We start from the raw sequence: 23,363 nt of genomic DNA, 5'->3' as shown, positions 1-23,363 counted from the left end.
TCAAGGACAAATTTGATGCATTAAACACTAATGGTCGAAGGCCAGACGAGTTGTGGAACGACATCAAGGACATTATACATGAAGAAAGCAAAAAGTCATTAAAAAGATGAGAAAGACCAAAATGGATGTCAGAAGAAACTCTGGAACTTGCTCTTGAATGTCGAGTAGCTAAAGTGAATGGAAGAAATATTGAAGTAAAAAGCTGAACAAAAGATTTCAAAGGGCAGCTCGGAAGACAAAGTAAAGTATTACAATGACATCTGCAAAGAGCTGGAGTTAGAAAACCAAAAGGGAAGAACATGCTTGGCATTTCTCAAGCTAAAAGAACTGAAGAAAAAAATTTAGGCCTCGAGTTGTAATACTGAAGAATTGTATGGGCAAAGTACTGAACAAAGCTGGAAGTATCAAAAGAAGATGGAAGGAATATACAGAGTCACTGTGCCATAAAGAATTGGTCATACTTCAACCATTTCAGGAGGTAGCATATAATCAAGAACTGATGGTGCCAAAGGAAAAAGTCCAAGCTGCACTGAAGACATTGGTGAAAAACAAGGCTCCAGGAACTGATGGAATACTAACTGAGATGTTTCAGCAAACGGATGCAGGGCTGGAAATGCTCACTCATCTATGCCAAGAAATTTGGAAGAAAACTACCTGGCCAATGGACAGGAAGAGAGCCTTGTTTATGCCCATTCCAAAGATAGGCGATCCAACAGAATGTGGAAATTATTGAACAATATCATTAATTTTGCTGAAGATAACTCAAAAGCAGTTCCAGCAGTACACCGACAGGGAACTCCCAGAAATTCAAGCCGGATTCAGAAGAGGACCTGGAACCACGGATATCACTGCTGATGTCAGATGGATCCTGGCTGAAAGCAGAGAACACCAGAAAGATGTTTATCTGTGTTTTACTGACCAAGGCATTCAACTGTGTGGATCTTAACAAATTATGGGTAACATTGTGAAGAATGGGAACTCCAGAACACTTAATTTTGCTTATGCAGAATCTGTACGTAGACCAAAAGGCAATCGTTCAAACAGAACAAGGGGATACTGTGTGGTTTAAGATCAGAAAAGCTATGCATCAGGGTTGTATCCTTTCACCATATTTATTCAATCTGTATGCTGAGAAAATAATCTGAGAAGCTGGACTATATGAAGAAGAACTGGGTATTAGGATTGGAGGAAGACTCATTAACAACCCGCAACGTGCAGATGACACAATTTTGCTTGCTGAAAGCTAAGAGGATTTGAAGCACTTACTGACGAAGATCAAAGACTACAGCCTTCAGTATGGACTACACCTCAACATAAAGGAAATAAAAATCCTCACAACTGGAACAATAAGCAACATCATGGTAAACAGAGAAAATGTTGAAATTATCAAGGGCTTCACTTTACTTGGACCCACAATCAATGCCCATGAAGGCAGCAGTCAGGAAATCAAAGGATGTATTGCATTGGGCAAATCTGCTTCAAAAGACCTCTCTAAAGTGTTAAAAAGCAAGGATGTCACTCTGAGGACTAAGGTGTGTATATGCATATATACACATATATATATGTATACATAAATGTATACATGCATATCTATATGTTTTCAGTTACTTTGCAAAGGGCTCAACCCATGAAAATGGCCAGTGGTGAAGTATGCTCCTTGCCTGAGTTTCTAGCCTGCTGGTCTACCTTACAGAAATGTTTGAGATGCATGTTAGCAAATCACTGCTTTTCATACACATACCCATGGGCGCTCAGTAAAGCACAGGATGAATGCACTCTTTGCGTTGTTAAATAAAGGCTTCATTCTATTGATTGCTGTCTCCTTTTTGTACCAACACTACCCTTTGTGTTGTGGTGTTTACCTGCACTCTACTCCTCTCCCCTGAAATTGTCATCTGCAATCCACAGGCTGTCAATTCTGGTGCCTTTTATCAGTGTCTCTGTAGCTTGTGACGTCAATCAACACTCACACGCTCTTCGTTTCCCTGTGTAAAACTTTGTTCTTTCTTTCGTTTTACTCCTACTTCCCTGCCCACTTCTTTACTTTCTCCATTGTTGCTTCTTATTTCTCCTCTCTTTTACCTGTGTGTAGACATTTGAAAAAGCTTTGCCATTAGCTCTTTCCTCTCCTTACACCCTTTGCTTTGGTGATCTCACCCTCTTTGGCAGGGTAAATAGTTTGCCAGGGGCTCTCTGATTTCCTCAGGTACATGTGGTTCCTTAGGACCGGCGTCTGTGCACTAGCAATGAAAGGAGTAGAAAAGAGATGACCTGGCACGTATGAAGCTCCTGAGCCGCTGTGGTCAGCCAGTTAGACTCCATGCACAAAGCCTGCCTTATACCAGGCCTCTGGCCTGAGGGCTAGTGCTTGGTGTAGCTCTTCCTCATGAGTTTCCATCAACAGTCCTGTCTCAGGCAGCTATCTCATGGGCATCAGCAGGCATCGTGTTTTACTTATCTCTAAATCTGCAGCACCTCTTTCAGTGCAGAGTTGAGGCTGTTGAATGACTGAATGGATGGATGAATCCTATGCTAGCAAACAGTGCATCTCAGAGGCGCTCCCACAGAGTGTGTATATCTCATCCCTTCAGGCTCATTTTATGGTGCTCTTCATCATGCTCCAGTCACACTAGTTTCCTTTCAGTTCACAAACACATCAATTTTTTTCTTACCACAGGGCTTTTGTGCAAATGATTCCTTCTCTTTTGAATACTCCCCTACTCTTCAGATTGCCGGACCCTTCTAATCCTTCTTGTCTCTGATTAAATATCACTTTGTTATGGTGCCCTATTTATTTTCCTTATAGCACTTGTCACAATTTATAATTATTACATGTATTTATTTACTTTTTATTTTTTGAGACATGGCCTATTTGTGTATTTTGAAGCACAGTGTTTTTTAAGGGAGGTGTCCCTATAGAGATGAAATCCCATCCTCCACTGAGAATTCCTCCTGGGCAAATATCTTCAGAGCCAAAAGTAGGCTGTACACAAGGTTCATCTGGAGAAACGGTGCATGGCGGGAGGGATGCTAGGTCTTTGGCAGGGCATGAACTGAAGGGGTTCAGAATCAGAACCAGAAACTTCTCTGTTCTTTTGAATTAAGAAAGAACCCAGCATTTTAAAGACAAATAATCCAGTTTAAAAATGGGCAAAGGATATGAACAGGCACTTCACTAAAGAAGGCATTCTGGTAGCTACCAGATACATGAGGAAATGCTCACAATCATTAGCCATTACAGACATGCAAATCAAAACCACAATGAGATTCCGTCTCACTCCAACAAGGCTGGGATTAATCCAAAAAACACAAAATAATAAATGTTGGAGAGGTTGTGGAGAGACTGGAACACTTATACACTGCTGGTGGGAGTGTAAAATGGTACAACCACTTTGGAAATCTATTTGGCATTTCCTTAAAAGGCTAGAAATAGAACTATCACACGATCCAGCAATCCCACTCCTTGGAATATATCCTAGAGAAATAAGAGCACTTACACGAACAGATATATGCATACCCATGTTTATTGCAGCACTATTTACAATAGCAAAAAGATGGAACCAACCAAGGTGTCCATCAATGGATGAATGGATAAATAAATTATGGTATATTCACACAATGGAATATAATGCACTGATAAAGAACAATGATGGGTCCGTGAAACATTTCATAACATGGAGGAACCTGAAAGGCATTATGCTGAGTGGAATTGGTCAGCTGCAAAAGGACAAATACTGTATAAGACCACTACTATAAGAACTGGAGAAATAGGTTAAACAGAGAAGAAAATATTCTTTGATGGTTATGAGGGGGGGAGGGAGAGGGGTATTCACTAATTAGATAGTAGACAAGAACTATTTTAGGTGAAGGGAAAGACAACACGCAGTACAGGAGAAGTCAGCACAACTGGACTAAACCAAAAGCAAAGAAGTTTTCTGACTAAACTGAACGCTTCGAAGACCAGCGCAGCAGGGGCGGGAGTTTGGGGACCATGGTTTCAGGGGACATCTAAGTCAATTGGCATAATAAAATCTATTAAGAAAACATTCTGCATCCCACTTTGCAGAGTGGTGTCTGGGGTCTTAAACACTAGCAAGCGGCCATCTTAGATGCATCAATTGGTCTCAATCCACCTGGAGCAAAGGAGAATGAAGAACAACAAAGACACAAGGTAATTATGAGCCCAAGAAACAGAAAGGACCACATAAACCAGAGACTACATCATCCTGAGACCAGAAGAACTAGATGGTACCCAGCTACAACTGACGACTGCCCTGACATGGAACACAACAGAGAACCCCTGAGAGAGCAGAAGAGCCATGGGATGCAGATCGCAAATTCTTGTAAAACGATCAGACTTAATGGCCTGACTGAGACTGGAAGGACCCCGGAGATCATCGTCCCCAAATCTTCTGTTAGCCCAAGGCAGGAACCATTCCCAAAGCCTACTCTTCAGACAGGGATTGGACTGGACTAAGGGATAGAAAATGATACTGGTGAAGAATGAGCTTCTTGGATCAAGCAGACACATGGGACTATGTTGGCATCTCATGTCTGGAGGGGAGATGAGAGGGCAGAGGGGGTCAGAAGCTGGCCGAATGGACACAAAAATAGAAAGGGAGGGAACGAGAATACTGTCTCATTAAGGGTAGAGAGCAATTAGGGGTATATAAAAAGGTGTATATAAATTTTTATATGAGAGACTGACTCGATTTGTAAACTTTCACTTAAAACACAATAAATTTTTTTTTTTTTTTTAAAGAAAGAACCTAGCCTTTTTAGGTTGGAGACTTGGCCGGTAGTAATGAGAATAGTGGTGATAATAATAATAGAAAACATTACTGAACATTTACTACTTGTCAGGGATTATGCTAAATGCTTTACATGCACAGCCTTAATCCTCATGAGATGCTTATGGTATAGGAACTATTATTATTTCCATTTACAGATGCCGAATCCAAGACCAAGAAAGGTTCTCAGGACTTTCTAACCTTTTTCACTTGGTAGGACACACCTACCTGTATACCCATTGCTGTTTACTCACAGTGACCCTAGAAAATGATAATGTTTGTGTGGATATGGAAAAGAGGTAATGTGTAAAAGGGCAAGGCTGCTTACAGGTAGATGTGACTAGCCTGGGAACTCTGCCACCTCCTAGGTGCCCTGAGGGCTGAGGGATCAGTACCTTGGCACACCTTTAACTTTTGGCAGCCTGTTTGGGAAGCTCTGCATTAATTATATTCCCAGTCGCAGAAGTAGTAAATGGCAGAGGAGGGCTTGAACCTAGGAACTTCCACTCTAGGGACTAATTGCATCTGGCTCCCTGATGCTAACTGGGAGAGTGTGTGTGTTTCTGTGTGTATGTGTGTCTGTGTGTGTGTGCAGTTGAGACACTGGACCTTTCTTTACAACTCTTTCTCCTCCCTGGGTTCTTTTTTATTCTAACTCATGAAACAGGCAATCAAATTCAAACTCTTCGTTTTGCAAAAGAGGAAACTGAGGCTGAGAGGTAAGGATGACTTGCCCAAGGGCCCTGACTTGCTGAAGGAGAGAGTTGGAAAATAGTCTCAGGTGTTCCGACTTCTGATCCAGAACCCTGTTGTCTCTTGCAGTGCTCACAAGCCCTTTGTCCCAGAGTTCTTTCCTGTCTTCTGCAGCACCTCCTGCCATGCTGAGCACGGAACAGGCGGTCAGTCCCTTCTCATAGCCGTGCTAGGGGCTCTGGGTGTGCACTGTCCACGCCACCAGGCACTGCAGAAGATGCAAGAGGAGCCCGTGTTTTCCTGAGTTTGCAGGAGGAAATTCACTTTCACAACCAGCAGTTTGAGAAACTTGCAAATCTCTGTTAAAATGTGCCCACCTTCTCTGAGCTGCCCACCTTCCTTTCGGCTGTCAATCCCGCCCTATATACAAGAGCTACGTGCACTTCACAAGACCTTCTTACTGCTGACAGGTGACAAAAAGAAAGACGCTGAACTTAGAAGTCATTTTTCATGACCTGATTTACAGAAGTGTTGATCTAGAAAAACGCTCTCATAATCAATAAGATGGGCCGAGGTAAGGCTGCTCTCCAAATAAGGATGATATTTTCCTTGATACATTTGATTATCTATTGTAAGTCTTTTAATTTTGGGGGAGAATGTCTGCGTGAAGTATCTTGGGAGTAACAGTGTCTTAGGCTGGGTTCCCTAGAGAAGCAAAACCAATGAAGTGTATGTATGCATATATATCAGAGCCCTAGTGGTGCAGTGGTTAAGAGCTTGGCTGCTAACCAAGAGGTAAGCAGTTTGAATCTACCACCTGCTCCTTGGAAACCCTACGGGGCAATTCTTCTCTGTCCTATAGTGTTGCTATGAGTCGGAATTGACTTGATGGCAATGCGTTTGTTTGTGTTTTGGATATACATAGAGAGACAGAGAAAGAGAGAGGGGAGACAGAGAGATTTATCTCAAGGAAATGGCTCACATGGTTGTAGAGGCTGGCATGTCCCAAGTCCATGGGTCAGGTGTCAGGTTGGAGGCTTCTCCTGACTCATGTAGCTGCTGGGGATGATGAACCAAAGATCAGCAGGTCAGACAGCAGGCTGATGACTCACAGGCTGTGGAGGTTGATGAATCCAAGATTGGCAGGTAAGATGGAAGGCTGCTGGCTCACAGTCTGTGGAAGCTGATGAATCCCAAGATTGGCAGGCAATATGGCAGGTCACTGGCTCAAGAACCAGAGGTCAGATGATGAAGAGCCAGATCCAGGATCCAGAGTGAGCGAAAGCCAGCAAGCTTTGCCAGAACATCCCTATATATTGGATGCAGGCCACACCCCCAAGGGAGCTCCCTTACAACTGATTGACTGATCACATCATGGAGCTGATTGCATTATATCACAAAATGGAGGATTAAAAAAAAAATGGAGGATAGCTACATTATTACATAACTGCCTAATTACATCATTATATAACCGTGAAACCACTGAGAATCATGGCCCAGCCAAGTTGTCACACAACCTTAACCATCACAAACAGACTCCAGAGTCTGGCAGAATCAATTTAGACTCCGCCTTTGCCACTTGGCTCTGGGCAAGTCACCTGACCTCTCTGAGTCTCAGTTTTGTCATTTGTAAAATGAGTATAATAATGGTACCTACTGTGTTCGGTTTGTTGGGAGGGTTATGCAAATGGTGTTCAGCTAGTGCTAGGCACATAGTAAGTCCTCAGTAGTTCAGCTATTATGATTAGCCGTAAAATGGGAACACTAATATCCACCTAGCAGGGTTACTGTGAGGGTTAAGCAAGGTAATGTATGCACAGTGCCTGGCACACACCATGTGCCTAATGATGATAGTAACAATGATAGCCAACATTTATCGAGTGCTTACTAAGTTATGTCCCAGGTGCTTTATAGACATCAGGGGTAGCTAGTATCATTATTAATATTCCACATGTAATTTTGTGTTATGGGTTGAATTGTGTATCCTAAAAACATATGTTGAGGTCCTAAACCCCAGTACTTATGAAAGTGACCTTGTTTGGGTCTTTGCAGTTGTGATTAGTTAATGTGAGGTTATACTGGAGTAGGGGGGGTCCTCTCCTAAAAAGAGGAGAAGAGACACAGAGACAGAGAGAAACAGAGGGATGCGACGTGCTGTGGTGACAGAGACAGAGGTTGGAGGAGTTATACTACAAGCCAAGAAATGCCTGGGCTACTAGAAGCTGGAAGAATCCAGGAAGGATCTTCCCTAGAGTCTTCAGAGGGAGCCTGCCGACACCTTGATTTAGGACTTCTGGCCTTCAGAACTGTGAGATAATAAATTTCTGTTGTTTTCAGTCACCCAGTTTGTGATATTTTGTTACAGAAGCCCTAGAAAATTGATACATTCTGTATATGAACAAGGAGTCCCTGGGTGGTGCAAACGGTTAACATCCTCGACTGCTAACCAAAAGGTTGGTAGTTCGAGTTCACCCAGTGGTGCCTTGGAAGAAAGCCCTGGCAATCTACTTCTAAAAAATTAGTCATTGAAAACCCCATGGAACACAGTTCTACTCTGTCACACATGGGGTCACCATGAGTTGGAATCCTCTTAATGGAAACTGGTTGGTTGTATTTGGACAATATGTTGGAGAGGTAGTTTTCCAGAAGCTTAAGGACTGGTGTGCATTTGTTTATCTTTGTATTTCTCCCCACCCTGTCAATGTGTCTTTACCACCATCCCCCTTCTCAGCAGCTGGTTGACAGCAGTTCTCAGTAGGTGTGTGGGGGAACTTGAACGTAAGTTTGAGGACTGAGTGATCCTACATCTCTGAGAAGGGGCTGCGAAAGGACCTACTCTCTAGTGTTCACCCCTCATGTCTGGCTTCAGTCTGAGTAGGGGAAAAAGATTTACTGTTCTGAAAATCAAAATAAGCTCAAATTGACAACAGCAACTTGGATGATTAGACAGGACACTTAGTGGGCAGTGAGTTTATATTAATGGGGGAGGGATAATTTGGAAAAGGAGGGTGAGAATCGTTGCACAGTTCAAAAGATGTAACCAATGTCACTAAGCTGCACACATAGATATCGTTGACTTGGTGTTTGTCCTGCTGTGTATATTGTCAACAACACAAATAAATGAAAAATTAAAAACTAAAACAAACAAAACAAAACAAAACAAAACAAAGAGAACTCACCAGACTATATAAAAAAAAAAAAAACAAAAACTATATAGACTCTGAATATTTGGGCAATATTTCCTCAGTCATGAAAACCCAACCCAAGATGAAAACTGGAATGTAGAGACCACATTTGAGCTTCACAAAGGTCTGCAGACCCAGCCAGGAGGAGGTTGGGAGCCTGGCTTGTGGGAAACGGCATGTGCTTGACAGACTGTGCTCCCCTTGCCACCTCCCCAGGGATTCTGTTGCTGCGGGCTGGCCTGATGATGGGTCAGAGATGCTAAAGAGCAAATGAGGACAGCAGGAAATACAAATTAGAAACCCCAGTGCTCAATCAAAAACTAAAAGTGCCAAGAAAAATACTGCTCAGCAAGACAGCCCTTTATTGCTTTTTAGACCCTCTTCTTGATTGCAATTTATTAATACACATCTAATGAGAATTATTTTGGGCTTCAAAGATCTCAGAGGCAGCTTGCTAAGTAAGATGAGAGAGCGTGAGTTTTGGCATCCTACAGCCTTAGATTTGAGTTCTGGCTCTGTCACTAAATATCTGTGCGACTTTCTGGAACTTCCTTGAACCTCTCTCAGCCTCTGGCTCCTCATTTCTAAATAAAACTAAAGTCACCCTCTCCCTCCAGTAGGATGGTGAAGACCACAAGGAGGCTCTACTTGGGAGCAGCGTCTGCATTGTCTGGCTCACAAAGTCACCGTCCTCTTCCTCATGGTGTCCTGTGGTGGTCTCCTTTACTGGACTTTTGTGTTCCTACTCTCACTTTCTGTCACCGGAACTGGGCTGTAAAATCTGTTATTCTGATAACATTATTTAAAAAACATTCTAATTTACTATGTGTCTTTTCTTCCTAGAGGGAACATTTTTCCCTCTTTCATCTTCTCTCATCCCCTCATTGTCAAATTCTTTCCAACCCAAGCTCTATTTTGACCTCCATGTCAGGGCCTAGGACCTCATCATCTCTTCCCTGTTCTATACGATATGCACAAGACCTGTTTCAGTTCTTTCATCTGTAACAGAATAATAATGCCACTTATTGCTTAGGGCTGTTGTGAGAATTAAGTGAGATACTGTGTTAAGCACTTAGAACTCTTTTGGTACCTAAGAAGTGCTCAGTGAATGGCAACTACTGCTACTGCTATGACTGTTACTACTATAACTTTTGCCATAGTTGAGTTATCAGTTTTGGTGTCCATCTCCATCAGTAAACAATCAGTCCTTTAGGGTAGAGACCATTTCTTATTTACTTTTGGTACTGCCCCAGTACAGAGCCCTGCTGGTGCAGTGGTTAAGAGCTACAGCTACCAATAAAAGAGTTGGCAGCTCACATCTGCCAGTTGCCCCTTGGAAACCCTGTGAGGCAGTTCTACTCTGTCATGGCAATGGGTTTTGTTTTTGGTTTACTGGTGTCTATGGTGGGCACACAATATACTTTTACTGAACCATATACAGTAAAACCTATGAAAGCTGGAACCTGTGTAAGGTGGAAACTTGTCAGAGAAGGAAAACTTAAATATTTTTGACTAAATAGAGAATGATAAAAAAAAAAGTGGTAAGACTGTACCCTCTCAAAGCTGGAAAACTTGTGAGACCCAGAAAAACACAGCTGTCCTGTCGAGTTCTGGCTCTCACAGGTTTTACTGTATTATTAAATTTTTGCTGACCATTTCTTTTTTTTTTTAATTTTTTATTGTACTTTAGGCGAAGGTTTACAGAACAAACTAGTTTCTCATTAAACAGTCAGTACATACATTGTTCTGTGACATTAGTTAACAGCCCCACGACACGTCAACACTCTCCTTTCTCAACCTTGGGTTCCCTATTACCCGCTTTCCTGTCCCCTTCTGCCTCCTAGTCCCTGCCCCTGGGCCAGTGTGCCCCTTTACTCTCATTTTGTTTTTGGGCCTGTCCAATTTTTTGCAGACCACTACTTATGAGTAGATGCTAAAAAAATTACTGGTGCTGTGCCCAGGCAGGGGACTGACGCTGTGCATGCAGACTGTCATTTCCTCCTTACCAAAACCACTTGAGATATTGGACTGAAGAGTTACTGTAGAAAGAACATGAGTTTAGGAGTCATTCAGTCAAGTCAAACCTGCCACCCTGCCCCTGCTCACATTCTTGGGAGCCTTTTGGGGCAGGTGCCTTTGAATAGCCAGGTGGTGGCCTAATGGCTTTGTTTTGTATTTTGTCCCCAGGTAACTGAGTTAGACAACCTCTGTAAACCATCCTGCCTCTATCCTTCAGTCCCTCAACAAAGCTGTAGGTGAGAACCAGGAAGAAAAACTATTTTCCCCTATCTGGTTTATATAATCTGGTATACACAAAATGGACAAAATTTTAGGTTTGGCATAGGCATGAGGTATAGTTGTGACCTATTGGGCAATTAAAGAGTAGATGAGACTTTTCAGGACAAAGAGTGAAGGTTGGAGCACAGCCACCTCCTCTGAAAAGCTTCCTTCCTTCCACCTGGGACAGGGCTATGGGCAGTTATGGTGTAGAGGGGAACAGGTAGGTGGAGCTTGGGAAGTTATTGTAGCTTGTCAAATTGTAGAGAAAGTGGTTCTCTCCCTGAGTCATATTTGCTTCATTTTATAAGCTGGTTTGCATGACATGGAGGATGCCACAAGGTCAAGAAAATCTCTTAGATTCTGCTGGCCAAATAGTTTCTATTTTAACATATGTTTTCTCTTCTTTCAGGTCATGCATGCAGCAGAGTGTAGGTTCTGGTTCCTGTAACACAGCAGTTCTCAACCCTGGCTGCACATCAGAATACCCCAGGAAACTTAAAAAAACACCAGTCCCCTGGCTCCACCCCAATCCAATTGCATTAGGATCTCTGGGGCTGGAGCCTGGTCATCAATATTTTTAAAAAGAAATAAATAGACATTAAAAGAAAACTAAAGACAAGCCACAAACTGGGAGAAAATATTTGCAAAACACATAAAGAACTTGTATTCAAATTTATAAAGAACCCTTAACACTTCATAATAAGAAAACAAGGAACTCAATTTAAAAAATGGGTGAGAGATTTGAACAGAGACGTCACCAAAGGAGATATATGTACGGCAAATAAATACATGAAAAGATGCTCAGCATTGTTAGTAATTAGAGAAATACAAATTAAAACCACACTGACATATCACTATATATCTTTTAAAATGGCAAACAACAACAACAACAAATCCTGGTAATTCTGAGTGCCGGCAAGGGACAGAGCAACTGAATTTTAAATGTGAACTGTCATATATGGCTGGTGAGAATGCAAAATGATACAGATGCTTTGGAAAAAATTTGGCAGTTCATTGTAAAGGCAAACATACACTTAGACCATAAAGCCAACAATTCTACGCCTAGGTATTTACTCAAGAAAAATGACAGCTTGTGTTCACACAAAAACCTGTACGAGAACATTTACAGTGGCTTTATTCATAACAACCCCTGACTGGAAACAACCCAAATGTCCCTCAACTGCTGAATGGATAAACAAACTATGGTGCATCTATATAATGGGATACTACTCAGCAATAAAATGGAACAAAACACTCATACATGCAGCAACATGGATGAATCTCAAATGCATCATACTAAGTGAAAAAAAAATTCAAAAGGTTACATACTAAATGATTCCTTCCATTTGTATGATATTCAGGAAAAGGCAAAACTACAGGGACAGAAAACAGATGAGTAGTTACCAGGGACTGGGGGTAGGAGGAGGGATTGACTACAAAAAGACAGTATTAAAGAATTTGGCTGAGAAGAATCTAATAACCAAAATATATACAAAACTTTGACAACTTGACAACCAAAAGACAAAGAACCCAATCATAAAATGGGCAAAGGACTTGAATAGACATTTTACCAAAGAGGACATTCAAATGACCACCAAACATGTGAAAAGATGCTCCGCATCATTAGCCATCAGAGCGATGCAAATCAAAACCACATGAGATACCATTTCACTCCCACTAGGATGGCTAAGATTAAAAAAAAACAAAAAAAGATAGACAATAACAAATGTTGGCAAGGATGTGGGGAAATTGAAAACTTATCCATTGCTGGTGGGAATGCAGAATGGTACAGGTGTTGTGGAAAACAATGTGGTGGCTCCTCAAAAACTAAAAATAAAACTACCACACAACCCAGCAATTCCACTTCGAGGTATACACCCAAAAGACTTGAAAGCAAAGACTCAACCAGAGACTTGTACACCAGTGTTCATTGCAGCACTATTCACAATAGCCAAAAGGTGAAAACAACCTCAATGCCTCTCAGCAAATGAATGGATAAACAAAATGTTACATACATACCCAGCCAGTAGGAGAAATGAAGCCTTGATACATGCTATAGTATGGATAGAGCTGGAAGACATTATGTTGAGTGAAATAAGTCAATCACAAAAGGACAAATATTGTATGACCTCACTTATATAGATGCCCTGGTGGTTCAGTGGTTAAGAGCTCAGCTGCCAACCAAAAGGCTGGCAGTTAGAATCCACCAACTGCTCCTTGGGGCAGTTGTACTCTATCCTATAGGGTTGCTATGATTTGGAATTTACTTGACAGCAATGGGTTTAATTTTTTTGGTTTTCACTTATACAAAAAGACAAGAAAAGGCAAATATATAAAGAACAAAGTTTATTGGTGGTTACCAGGGGTGAGGGGGAGGGAGGGAGGGGGAGTTAATGGGTATGCAAATATTGCATTGATTAAGGGTAGGATTACACAGCTGATTACTGTAATTGCTGTCACTAGTTGTACACCTGTAAAAAGTTGAATTGGCGAAAGTTGTATGATAGATATATTTATAACAACGACAACAACAACAACAAAAAAGAGTAGCTGCTGAAGCTGCTTATGTACAGCCAAAAACCTCATGGGATTCAGTTTCTTGGTTTGAAGACTTAGGATTATGGTTTCATGGGACATCCCAGTTAATTGGCCTAATAACATGTTTAGTGTCGCTGTCCTACCTTCTAGTTCATTGCATAGTACCTGGGTCTTAAAAGTTTGCAAGCAGCCATCCAAAGCACAACAATCGGTCTCTATTTGCCCCGAGTGACAGAGGAAGAAGAGAGTCAGGAACAGGAGGAGGATATGGAGTGTGTGGCTGATTGCCTCCGTGAAAAACTGCTTGGTTCGTTATGCAACCAGAAGATCTGGATGGTGGCCAACTACCATTACTGAACATTTCGATCGAAGATTCCATAGAAGAATCCTGATCAAAAGGGGGGAAATGCAGAACAGAATTTCAAATTGTCACGGACTCCAGACTTCCTGGAGCCATGAAGGCTGGGTGAACCCCTGAATCTATTGCCCTGAGACAATCTTTAAGCCTTAAACCAAACAATATCCCCTGAAGTCTTCTTAAAACCAAGCAGTAGTTTAGCTTAACTAGCAAAAAATATCTGCCTTGAGCATTATGCTCTCTTAAGAACTATCTATACGGAATCAAACTGACAACAGCAACTCGTAAGATTAGACAGGAACATTAGGGGGCAGTGAGTTTATGTTAATAGGGGAAGAACAACTCAGAAAATGAGGGTGAGAATGGTTATATAGCTCAAGGAATGCAATCAATGTCACTAAATTGTACATGTAAAAATGTTGAATTGGTGTATGTTTTCCTGTGTTTGTTCTCAACGACAAAAACAAAATAAATAAAATTATATTTATTTATATGTAATATATATAAATAATTATTTGGGGTGATAGAACTCTTCTGCATCTTGATTGTGGTGGTGGTTACATGATTATATGTGTTTGTCAAAAAGGGTGAATTTTACTGTTTATAATTATAATTCAATAAAACTGACCCTCTAAAAATATCTATTATTCAGAATAAAACTGGTTTAAATTCACAGCCAGGTTTGAGAAATATTGTTGGCATAACAGATTTGAATCTAGGCTATGCCATTTAAACTTCAGTTTCCTCATATGTAAAATTGGAGATGATAAAATCTACCTTGAAAAGACATTGTGAATTTTAACTGTGATAATGTGTGGCAAGCAGCTAATATAGTGTTTGGCACACAATAATAATAACCACTGGTTTAGTGCTATATGCCAGGCATTGGCCCAGGCACTTTATACTCATCTCATTTCATTTTCACAACTCTATGAAGTGGGTAGTATTATGACCATTTTTAAAGTGGAGAAGCTGAGTCTCAGAGAAATTATGGAACTTGCTCAAGGTCTCTCCTAGTCAGTGGCTGACTCAGGTTCCGAACCTAATATAACATTGCTGTACTGATTACTGTACCACTTCTGAAATCTTAATTTCAAACATCCCATTCTTCAACTGTCATTTCCTATCCTTCTAGCTTACTTTCTCAGTATTCTCATCCCAACAATTTCTTGACTTCACTGAGATCTTCAATTTCCATCAATCCGACCACTCTTCATGAATCATCACCACCCTCATATTCTTACTTCTTTTTTTATCCAGCTGAGATTGTATGATCCAGCACTATTTACTCTTCTTTTGCAAACACCCTTAACCCTATTGCTCTTTTCTCCCTCTGCCTGGAAAAAGCTAAGCTTAGTTAATCCTTAATTTCCATTTACTCTACTCTTGCAAACAAGCAGTGATTTTTGCTGAAGAAAAATGCCCGAATGTGGAGACTGGGTTCACCTTCAAATTCATTACCACAAATATTAAATGGGCAGTCAAGCTTCTCAGTTTGGTATGCACCTACCAAGTGTTGCTGTTTTTCTCCTAGTCCAGCAATATAAATGTGGATACATGACCCAAGAAAAGCCAATCAGAGTCCTTCCATGATATGAAGATACTGGGTGAAGGTTTCTTTTACTTCGGTTTGTGAGTTGTAAAGATGAAGAAATAACTTTTATGAAGATGAAGGCAATACATAGGGGGAAAGACAACTAAGAGTTGGAAAGACAGAAAACATGCAACAACATTGGTTCCTAGATCCAGGAATTGAGCCAATACATTCATGATAGGTAGTGTTGTGTTACAGTGGCTTTAAGTAGAAAGAATTGTGACTAATTGAGATTTCAGGGCAAGAACAATAAGAGAAGGTGAATTGATCTGAGAATTGTTTAGGAGGTAAAACTACTAGGACTGGGGATTAAATGTGAGAGTTAGGGCAAAAAAAGATAGCACCTAGGTTTCTTCCTGGAATGGATGTGTGTGTGAGTATAAGAGAATACAGTTCAGGAGCAGATTTGGAGGAAGAAGATAAGTTTGGGACATGCTGAATTGAGATGTGTCTGGGACATCCAGATGAAGATGTTTGGCAGGCAGTACAAAGCTTGGGAGAAATGTACGTGAAGGAGCTATGAATATGGATATTGATATAAGCATCAGAATGTTGATGGCAGTTGAATCAGTAAGAGAGGATAGGATCACCTAGGAGAGCGTGTAAAGTGAGAGGAATAGTGGGAAACACCAACATTTAAGGAGCAAGTGGAGAAAGGGAAGCCATGAAGAACATAGAGAAGGAATGATCACAGAAGTGTGAGGAGAAGAAGGACAACATAGTCATACAGTAATCAAGGGAATGTAGAATGTCTCAGGAAGGATGGCATGCCAGCAGAAAGTTCCAGTAAGACATGTGCCAAAAAATATTTAGAGGTCTTGGAAAAGAGAATGTCATTGGTGACTTTATTAAGGGTAGTTTTAGTAGAATTATGGGAGCAGATTCTAGAACACAGTGGGTTGAGGAATGAATTGGAGGTTAAGAGTTATTGGAGACTATTCTTGAGGAGTTTGGATGAGAAGGAGAGGAAAGAGATTGAACAGTCGCCAGAGGAATATTAAGAAGAATTAAATTTTAGGATAGGAGAGATGACTACGGGAAGAAACCAGGGGAGAAGGAGAGGCTGAAGACATAATTCCAAGAAGGGGAATATTGAGGGGGTAGAAGATGATAAGGTTAAGTGGACAAGGGATTGATTTAGCTTGAGAGCAGGAACACTTGACCCTTTGAAACCGGGGAAAGGTGGCAAGTATGGGGTAAGCATATAGACACACATTTTGGAGAAGAATATTTAAGGAGTCCGTGGCAGATATCTTCAAGGAATTGAGATTCTTTGCTGAAAGTGAGGAGATGAGAATTAAGGGTGGCTTTTTTTTTTTTTTTTTTTTTTTTTTAGGAGAGGCAGTGAAAATGTAGAGTAATAATAAAGAGGAATTGGCAAAGGGCAAGTGAAAGAACTCATGAGCCCAGCTGAGGAAGTCTGGTGTGCTCACCTATATAGATGTGTAATCTTTCTAAACAGCTTTTATTCACCCAGGAACAGACTTGGGAAGGCAGAGATTCTAGGCTGGATTTTACTGGGTAGTTTCAGAGTCTGGATGGGGCACAAGGGAATCAAGGAGGCTGGGGAATTCTTGATGAGGTTTAGGAGTCAGTATATGGGGACTGAGTGAATGAGCTGAGGCCAGAGAGTTCTTGAGGTAAAACAGTCCCAGGTGTTCCAAGACCAAGGTGTGGCCATGAGGGTGGTGGCTGATACAGCACTGGTGGAGGTGAAGGCTTTGTGCATGACAGTATCCCAGAATGGATGGACTAGGTTGGTGGATGGGTTTAACTACTGGATGTTCGAATTGCCTGGCATAATGGCAGAAGCTGGGCTGTTGAAGAAGACTATGAGAGGGAGTGGCTGTGAGGTGAGGAGATCAGAATAAGTAAGAGTTGAGGGTGGTAGGGCCAGGGGGCATAAGCCTCAGGAGGATGAGCTTTAATGGATGCTTACCAGCAACAGGCATGAGGCCAAGAGCTTTGTATATATTTTCTCATTTAATCTTCACAGTAGTGCCATCAGTTAAGCACCATTATTAGCTCCACTTTGCAGTTGAGAAAAATGAAACTTTGATAGGTTCTGGAACTTTCTGAAGATTGCTCAGCTAGGTAGTGGTGGGGCTTTGACATGATGGTGGAAGAACACGGATCTGGAAGGAGCAGTGGGGAAACAGAGGTAGCCAGATCTTTCTGATCTGGTGAGTGCGCGAGAAGTATGGAAGAGTGGACAGCTGGGGAAACGGTGTCCTTAGGGTTGAATCAGGTTTTAGCAAAGGCCAGAAGGAGAAAGGGCTGTTGCTGACAAGGATGATCAGTGTGGGGATGATGATATGAGAGTGGAAAGAAGTCAGTGGAAGGGGACTTACCTTTAGTTTGGAAAACAGGAGTGAGAGACCTGGTTGAAGAAACCTGCCACAAACATTCTAACTTTGGCACAAGTTATTTTGGTCCTGGCCCTGGCTGAGGGCTCTAGGCAGATTTGGCTGCCCGCAGTGGGGAGAGGAGTCAGCCACAAGGTGTAGAGAAATGTTAAGGATGTGACCATAAGTGGAAAGATGGGAGCCACAACTGGGGGGGAGGAAGAGTGGAGTTTTCTTCTGACGCCTGGTGCAGGGAGAAGGCATTTGTCAATTTCTGTGGTGTAATAGCCATAGCCAATTTCAAGTTAACAACATGATGTCACTGAATATGAAGCTGGCAAAAGATGTATACCATTGGGCTTTTGGCAGCTGGTGTGAGCTGATTCTAGCACAAAACTTGTTAGGCCAATCTTAGACCCTCCATCTGAGCAGTGGAAAGTCTATATTATATAGTGACCATGACCACTGTGGTCATGGAGGTGGGCTCACAGAATGCCAGGAGCAGTACGGGGCCATGTTCTCGTTTCCAGATGTAACGTACCACCGTGAAGGGTGAGGTGTAGATGCTCCGTTCATCATGGTCTGAGGAATGGGTCGTAACAGGGTGAGGTCTAGGGGAGACTGTGCAGTCCATATTAACTGGGCAGGACCCTTAGGTATCTGCCCTATGTCCTCTGTGGGACCCTCTGGTTATATGCTGCCTGCATCCTATCATTACCATTCTGCTCTATATGATAACACTTTTAGATTTTTAAATTCATGGCGAGTAAGAATCTGGCACTTTCTCCCAAGTAATTTCTTTGCCAAATAAGTTTGGAAATGACTGCAATCAGGTTAATAGAATTTAAGTACCTAAGAAACTCATCCATGTGAATAATTTATTTTTATCTACAAGAAAAAAAAATCTTCTGTTTTGCAGAAACCTCAATTATTAGGATACGCATGCATATGAGAGGATGACTTTAGGAAAAAAGCAGAGTGGTAAAACCAACAGGGAAAACAAGCCATGACAGGAGACTAACCATCACAGACTGGAGATACTGTCCTCATCAAATTAAGAAGATGTCAGATATAAACCAATGCATTTTCTGGTTGTGCACACATGGTATGTGCATACCACATGATAAAGGTGGTTTAATCTGGTACAACATTAATGCAGTGTGTTTCTTATGACGGAATGCATACACAGGCTCCCAATGTAAGAGTCCTACTTCTTCTGAAACATTTGAAGAGACCAAGACATTCACTGTTGGTAATGGGCTGACCTGCATGATCTGCCACCAAAAAAATCAGGAAACCCTCGTGCTTTTGCATTATGACCATCAAAAGCAGGATGTTTTTCCTTTTCCTTCTTTTTCAAATTGTCCATTGACTTACTCCTGGTATCCTGAGAAGATGCCGTGGATTACAACCCAGGAGAAGGCAAACCAGCCTTCTCTACTGGTTTGGTGTGCAGGAAAGAGGAAAAGGAAATAGAAGAGCCATTTCACTATTTATGAACATGTAAGTCTTGGTAAATTAAACGCATTGCCATGGAGTCCATTATGACTCATAGGCATTTTATGACTCTTTCTCAAGTGTAGAGAAGGAACTAGTTGAGGTAGTTCTGTAGAATATCAGTCCGTTGAGGTTTGTGGCAGATGGTGATTCGTGATTCTCACAATGGCCTTAAAGCTCCTAGCCTGGCTCCTTCTTGCTTGGGGTTTACAATGCCAGTTTGAGGCTTGTCAAATCCCAATAGTAGCAGATTTATTGATTTGTCTATTTGCTACTCTGCCTACCTTTTGTTTATTATTTATATCCTAGCATCATCCACTCCCCCCGCCCCTTCAAGGGTTTGAGCCATCTTCCAATGAAAGGGAGAGTTATAATAAAAATAGAAACAGAACATGGATGGGAATGAGAGGTTGGCATAAGCAGGGGAACCAAAAAATTATTTATATTGAAAAGCCAAAGAAGGGGGAAACTACTACAACTGAGCCAAAATTTAGCCCTGAACTCCCTGGAAACCAAGACAAAAAGGGAGCACGATGCACCACTCTTCTGCCACTTCATACATCTCACCACTAAGAACGTTTCCCCTGCACTGAGACACTTACCTGACAATATGGATGCAACAGCTGCAATGATGAAGGACACAATGACACCGGGTCCTGCCATTTCCTTGGCCACCAGGCCAGACACCACGTACATACCCGTGCCCACACAACTGCCAACACCAAGAGAGATGAGGTCCATGGTGGTGAGCACCTGGGCTAGCTTGGTACCATGTGCTGTGGTGGCTCCAGTTCCCTCTAGCATGGACTCCACTGGTTTGGTGCGCAGAATCCTGGAGTGCATGGCGTACCAGGCAGCCCCCCACTGTACCCGCCGGGGGTCCAGGGAGGCAAGGAAGCCACTCATCTTGAGTGATACGGGTTGTGGTATAGGTCAGCCAATGAAGAGGGCTATAGAAGCCTTAGTGCGTGGTTCTGGAATTCATCTAGTGAACAAAGATCTCCATTTCAGGAATGGTCCAGAGGGACCCAAAGCAGTCGTCTCCTGGGCATGAACGTCTGCAGGCAAAACACAAGAAAGGAGAGGATGAGACCAAGTGGGAACAAACCATGACTGGGAGGCGTAAACCAAAACCAAATCTGTTGCCGTCGAGTTGATTCTGACTCATAGTGACCCTATAAGACAGAGTAGAACTACCCCATCAGCTTTCCAAGGAGTGGCTGATAGATTCAAACTGCCAACCTTTTGATTAGCAGCCATAGCTCTAAACCTCTACACCACCAAGCTAGCTGGATGTTAAGGTACTGAATTGGTAGAAGTCTATCCTGTGCACTCACAACATGCGAGGGATACATATTTTTAAAGTACAGCTGAATGTTCCAAGTACTGTGCTGACATGCCTTGGACATTTATATTTACACTAAGTATCAGCCCATGTAGTCTATTAATGTTATTAATTACTACTACTTAGCACTTAACATAACACTTGCCTGCCACTAAAGGCTTTTCAAACATAAACTAATTAGAAGAATAAGGTGATATATGGCAATTTAGTTCACAGGGTTTGGGTGACAGCCCTACTAGTTTCATTTCCCCCTAGATTTGACAGTGTCACCTTGTGCTATGCCTTTATTCTTGACAACAGCTTGAATACCACTGCAGTTGGATAGTCACTGTATACACCAAAACCATTTAAAAGCCTAGAGTGTCTGCATTCATTTCATATTGGGATTTGTGAGAAAACATGCCACATGTATACAAGGAAGGATGTAAGAATGACTGCTTTGGTTGCGGTCTTGTGGGGAAGCTAATGGGCATATATACTTAATTTCAACTCGATGTGGTCCCTGCTCTCATGGAGCTTCCAGTCTAGAACTGGAGATGAAGGACCCTCAAATTACAATGCTAGTGAAAGATGCTTTTTTTGTTCTTCCTGAAAAGTTTGTCTTTTAATATTTTTCTTATTTCAAAAAAATAGCATGTCTGTTGCAGAAGAATCAGACCATATAAGCAGAAAACAAACATGTGAGCAAACAAAATGCTACCTACCTATTGATCTATCATTAAAACCTAGTTTATATTTTTTAGACCCTTTTCTACACATGTGTATGCATATGTTTGTGTGTGTGTGTATATGTGTGTGTGTATATATATATATAGGTATATATATATATGTGTATATATATATATATATATATATAAAAGCCCTGTTACACAGTGGTTAAGAGCTCTGCTGCTAACCAAGAAGTGGGCGGTTCCAATCTACCAGCTGCTCTTTGGAAACCCTTGGTGGAGCTCTTAACCCTGTGCCACCAGGGCTCCAGAGAGGGATAAGGAAACAAACAAACAAAAACAGGTCAGGAACGGTCAGGCAGAGTCTCTGAGGACATGGCATTGGGTCCTGTGTGACGAGAAGGAGCCAGTCGTGCAGGGTGTCGGGGAAGAGTGTTCCTCATAGGTGGTTCACAGGCGACAACCATTGAGGCCTGCTCCAAGAAATGATTGTGACTGGTATAGGGTGTGGCGAGGATTTGAGCGCTGCGTTAGAGCTTCATGTGTATCAATTAATTTATCCCTCACAACAAATCTGCTTTCACAGATGAGGCCACAGAGGCCGGAAGAAGCACGTTACTTGCCGGAAGTGGTACAACCAGTTGGCGCGGGCGCCGTTCCTTTTGGGTCTCTGATGTGCGTTTGGCTAAAGCTGGCGAGGGTCCCGTAAGCCAAGATAGGGGGTTGAGTTTTATCTAAGTGCTGTGAGAAGCCATGGAGGATATTATTCAGGGGAGAAACATGATGTAATTTACATTAAAAAAACCCATTCTAGCCCAGGCGCAACGTTTAGCTGACGAACCATGCCCTGAGGAATGCTTTAAGTTAGTCCCATGAATAGCTGTAAAAGGTGAGCAACATGTGGACTTGCTGCTGAGGGAGGCCAACAAGTAAACAGTCTAGTGCAATTCTGCAGCAGGCCAACGCCTCCAAGCAAGGAGGTTGCACTCAGGAGGGTGGGACAAACTGTCCTCAGGGTCAGGGAGGGCCTCACAGGCCACGTGCGGTTGGAAACGAGGAGGGTAGACACCTAACAGCGGTAAATGCAGGTAAGCTGGATGTCAACTCTTTGGGGGGTGGTGAAAGGGTTTTCTGATCTTCGGATCCCCTTTGCCAGTGGCTCTCCGTCTTGGCTGCACATTGGAATTACCTGGGAAGCTTTCAAAAACACTGATGCCTGGATCCCACCCCAGAAATGCTGACTTAATTTGTCTGGGCCCTGACCTAGACATAGGGATTTATAAAAACTCCCGGGATGATTCAAATGCACAGCAGGGTTGAGATCCACAAGTAAACTGCTGAAGTGCTTGGCGTGGAAAATCAGATATTGCCATTTTCCACATGGGTCCACAAGTCTGACAGGTACTTCCTCCTGGGCAGGTAGGTGGGTCTCTTGACAGCTTTCTTCTGCAGGTAATGACCTGGAGGTTCCCCTCTGGGATACTTGCCTTGATCAGTCCTTCATCAGAAACTGTCACAATGACACTGAGACATGAATAGGCTCATTAGGGAGGCGACAGCTTCTATTTGCCCTCCGTATTCCTGGTGATTAGAAACTATGGTCAAAATTTGAGAATCAACTAGAACAAATGTTGAGGTGACAAGAATGCCTTCCTGGCTCTATTCCCTGGGTGTAATTCCTCTGAGTGCTTGCTTTATGGATGTAAACAGGAGCTTAGGGCATTTCCTTTCTTGGTAGGAAATTTACTGGGAAAGAACAAAATGTACAAATGAAAACATGCTTCTAAATGACTGTTGACAATAATCCATATTCATTACCCCCAGATTATGTTAAGCAAAGATAGTTTTGGAAGCTCATTGCTGTTGTCTTTCCAAGATGGGCGATAAATGTGTGTTGTGCTTTCTCTAGCACTTTAATTCGAGTTTCTCCAAATACTTCACAGCTATAACTAAGGAAGTCTTACAGGGCATCTGGGAGGAGAGAGTCATCATTGTGGTGTTTGCTGGCATGCTTGAGGGTTCAGTGGGCTCCAAGTATAATGATGGTAAAAGTAGCTTTGTTCAAGGATG

The 23,363-nt window shown here is 42.1% G+C and overlaps 1 protein-coding gene across 1 annotated transcript in view; it reads right to left on the bottom strand.

Moving 5' to 3' along the window:
* Positions 1 to 20,186, bottom strand: part of SLC7A14 (solute carrier family 7 member 14) — a 63,866-nt gene extending 43,680 nt beyond the window's left edge. The window contains exon 1 of the mRNA XM_049867720.1: positions 19,883 to 20,186. Coding sequence (XP_049723677.1) covers positions 19,883 to 20,186 — 304 coding nt within the window. The remainder of the gene's footprint in view (positions 1 to 19,882) is intronic.
* Between the last annotated feature and the right edge of the window lie 3,177 nt (positions 20,187 to 23,363).

The sequence above is a fragment of the Elephas maximus genome, chromosome 23 (assembly GCF_024166365.1).
Source record: "Elephas maximus indicus isolate mEleMax1 chromosome 23, mEleMax1 primary haplotype, whole genome shotgun sequence".
Taxonomy (NCBI): Eukaryota; Metazoa; Chordata; class Mammalia; order Proboscidea; family Elephantidae; genus Elephas; species Elephas maximus.
The sequence above is the reverse complement of the archived record's forward strand: the minus strand, read 5'-3'. Positions and strand labels throughout refer to the sequence as shown.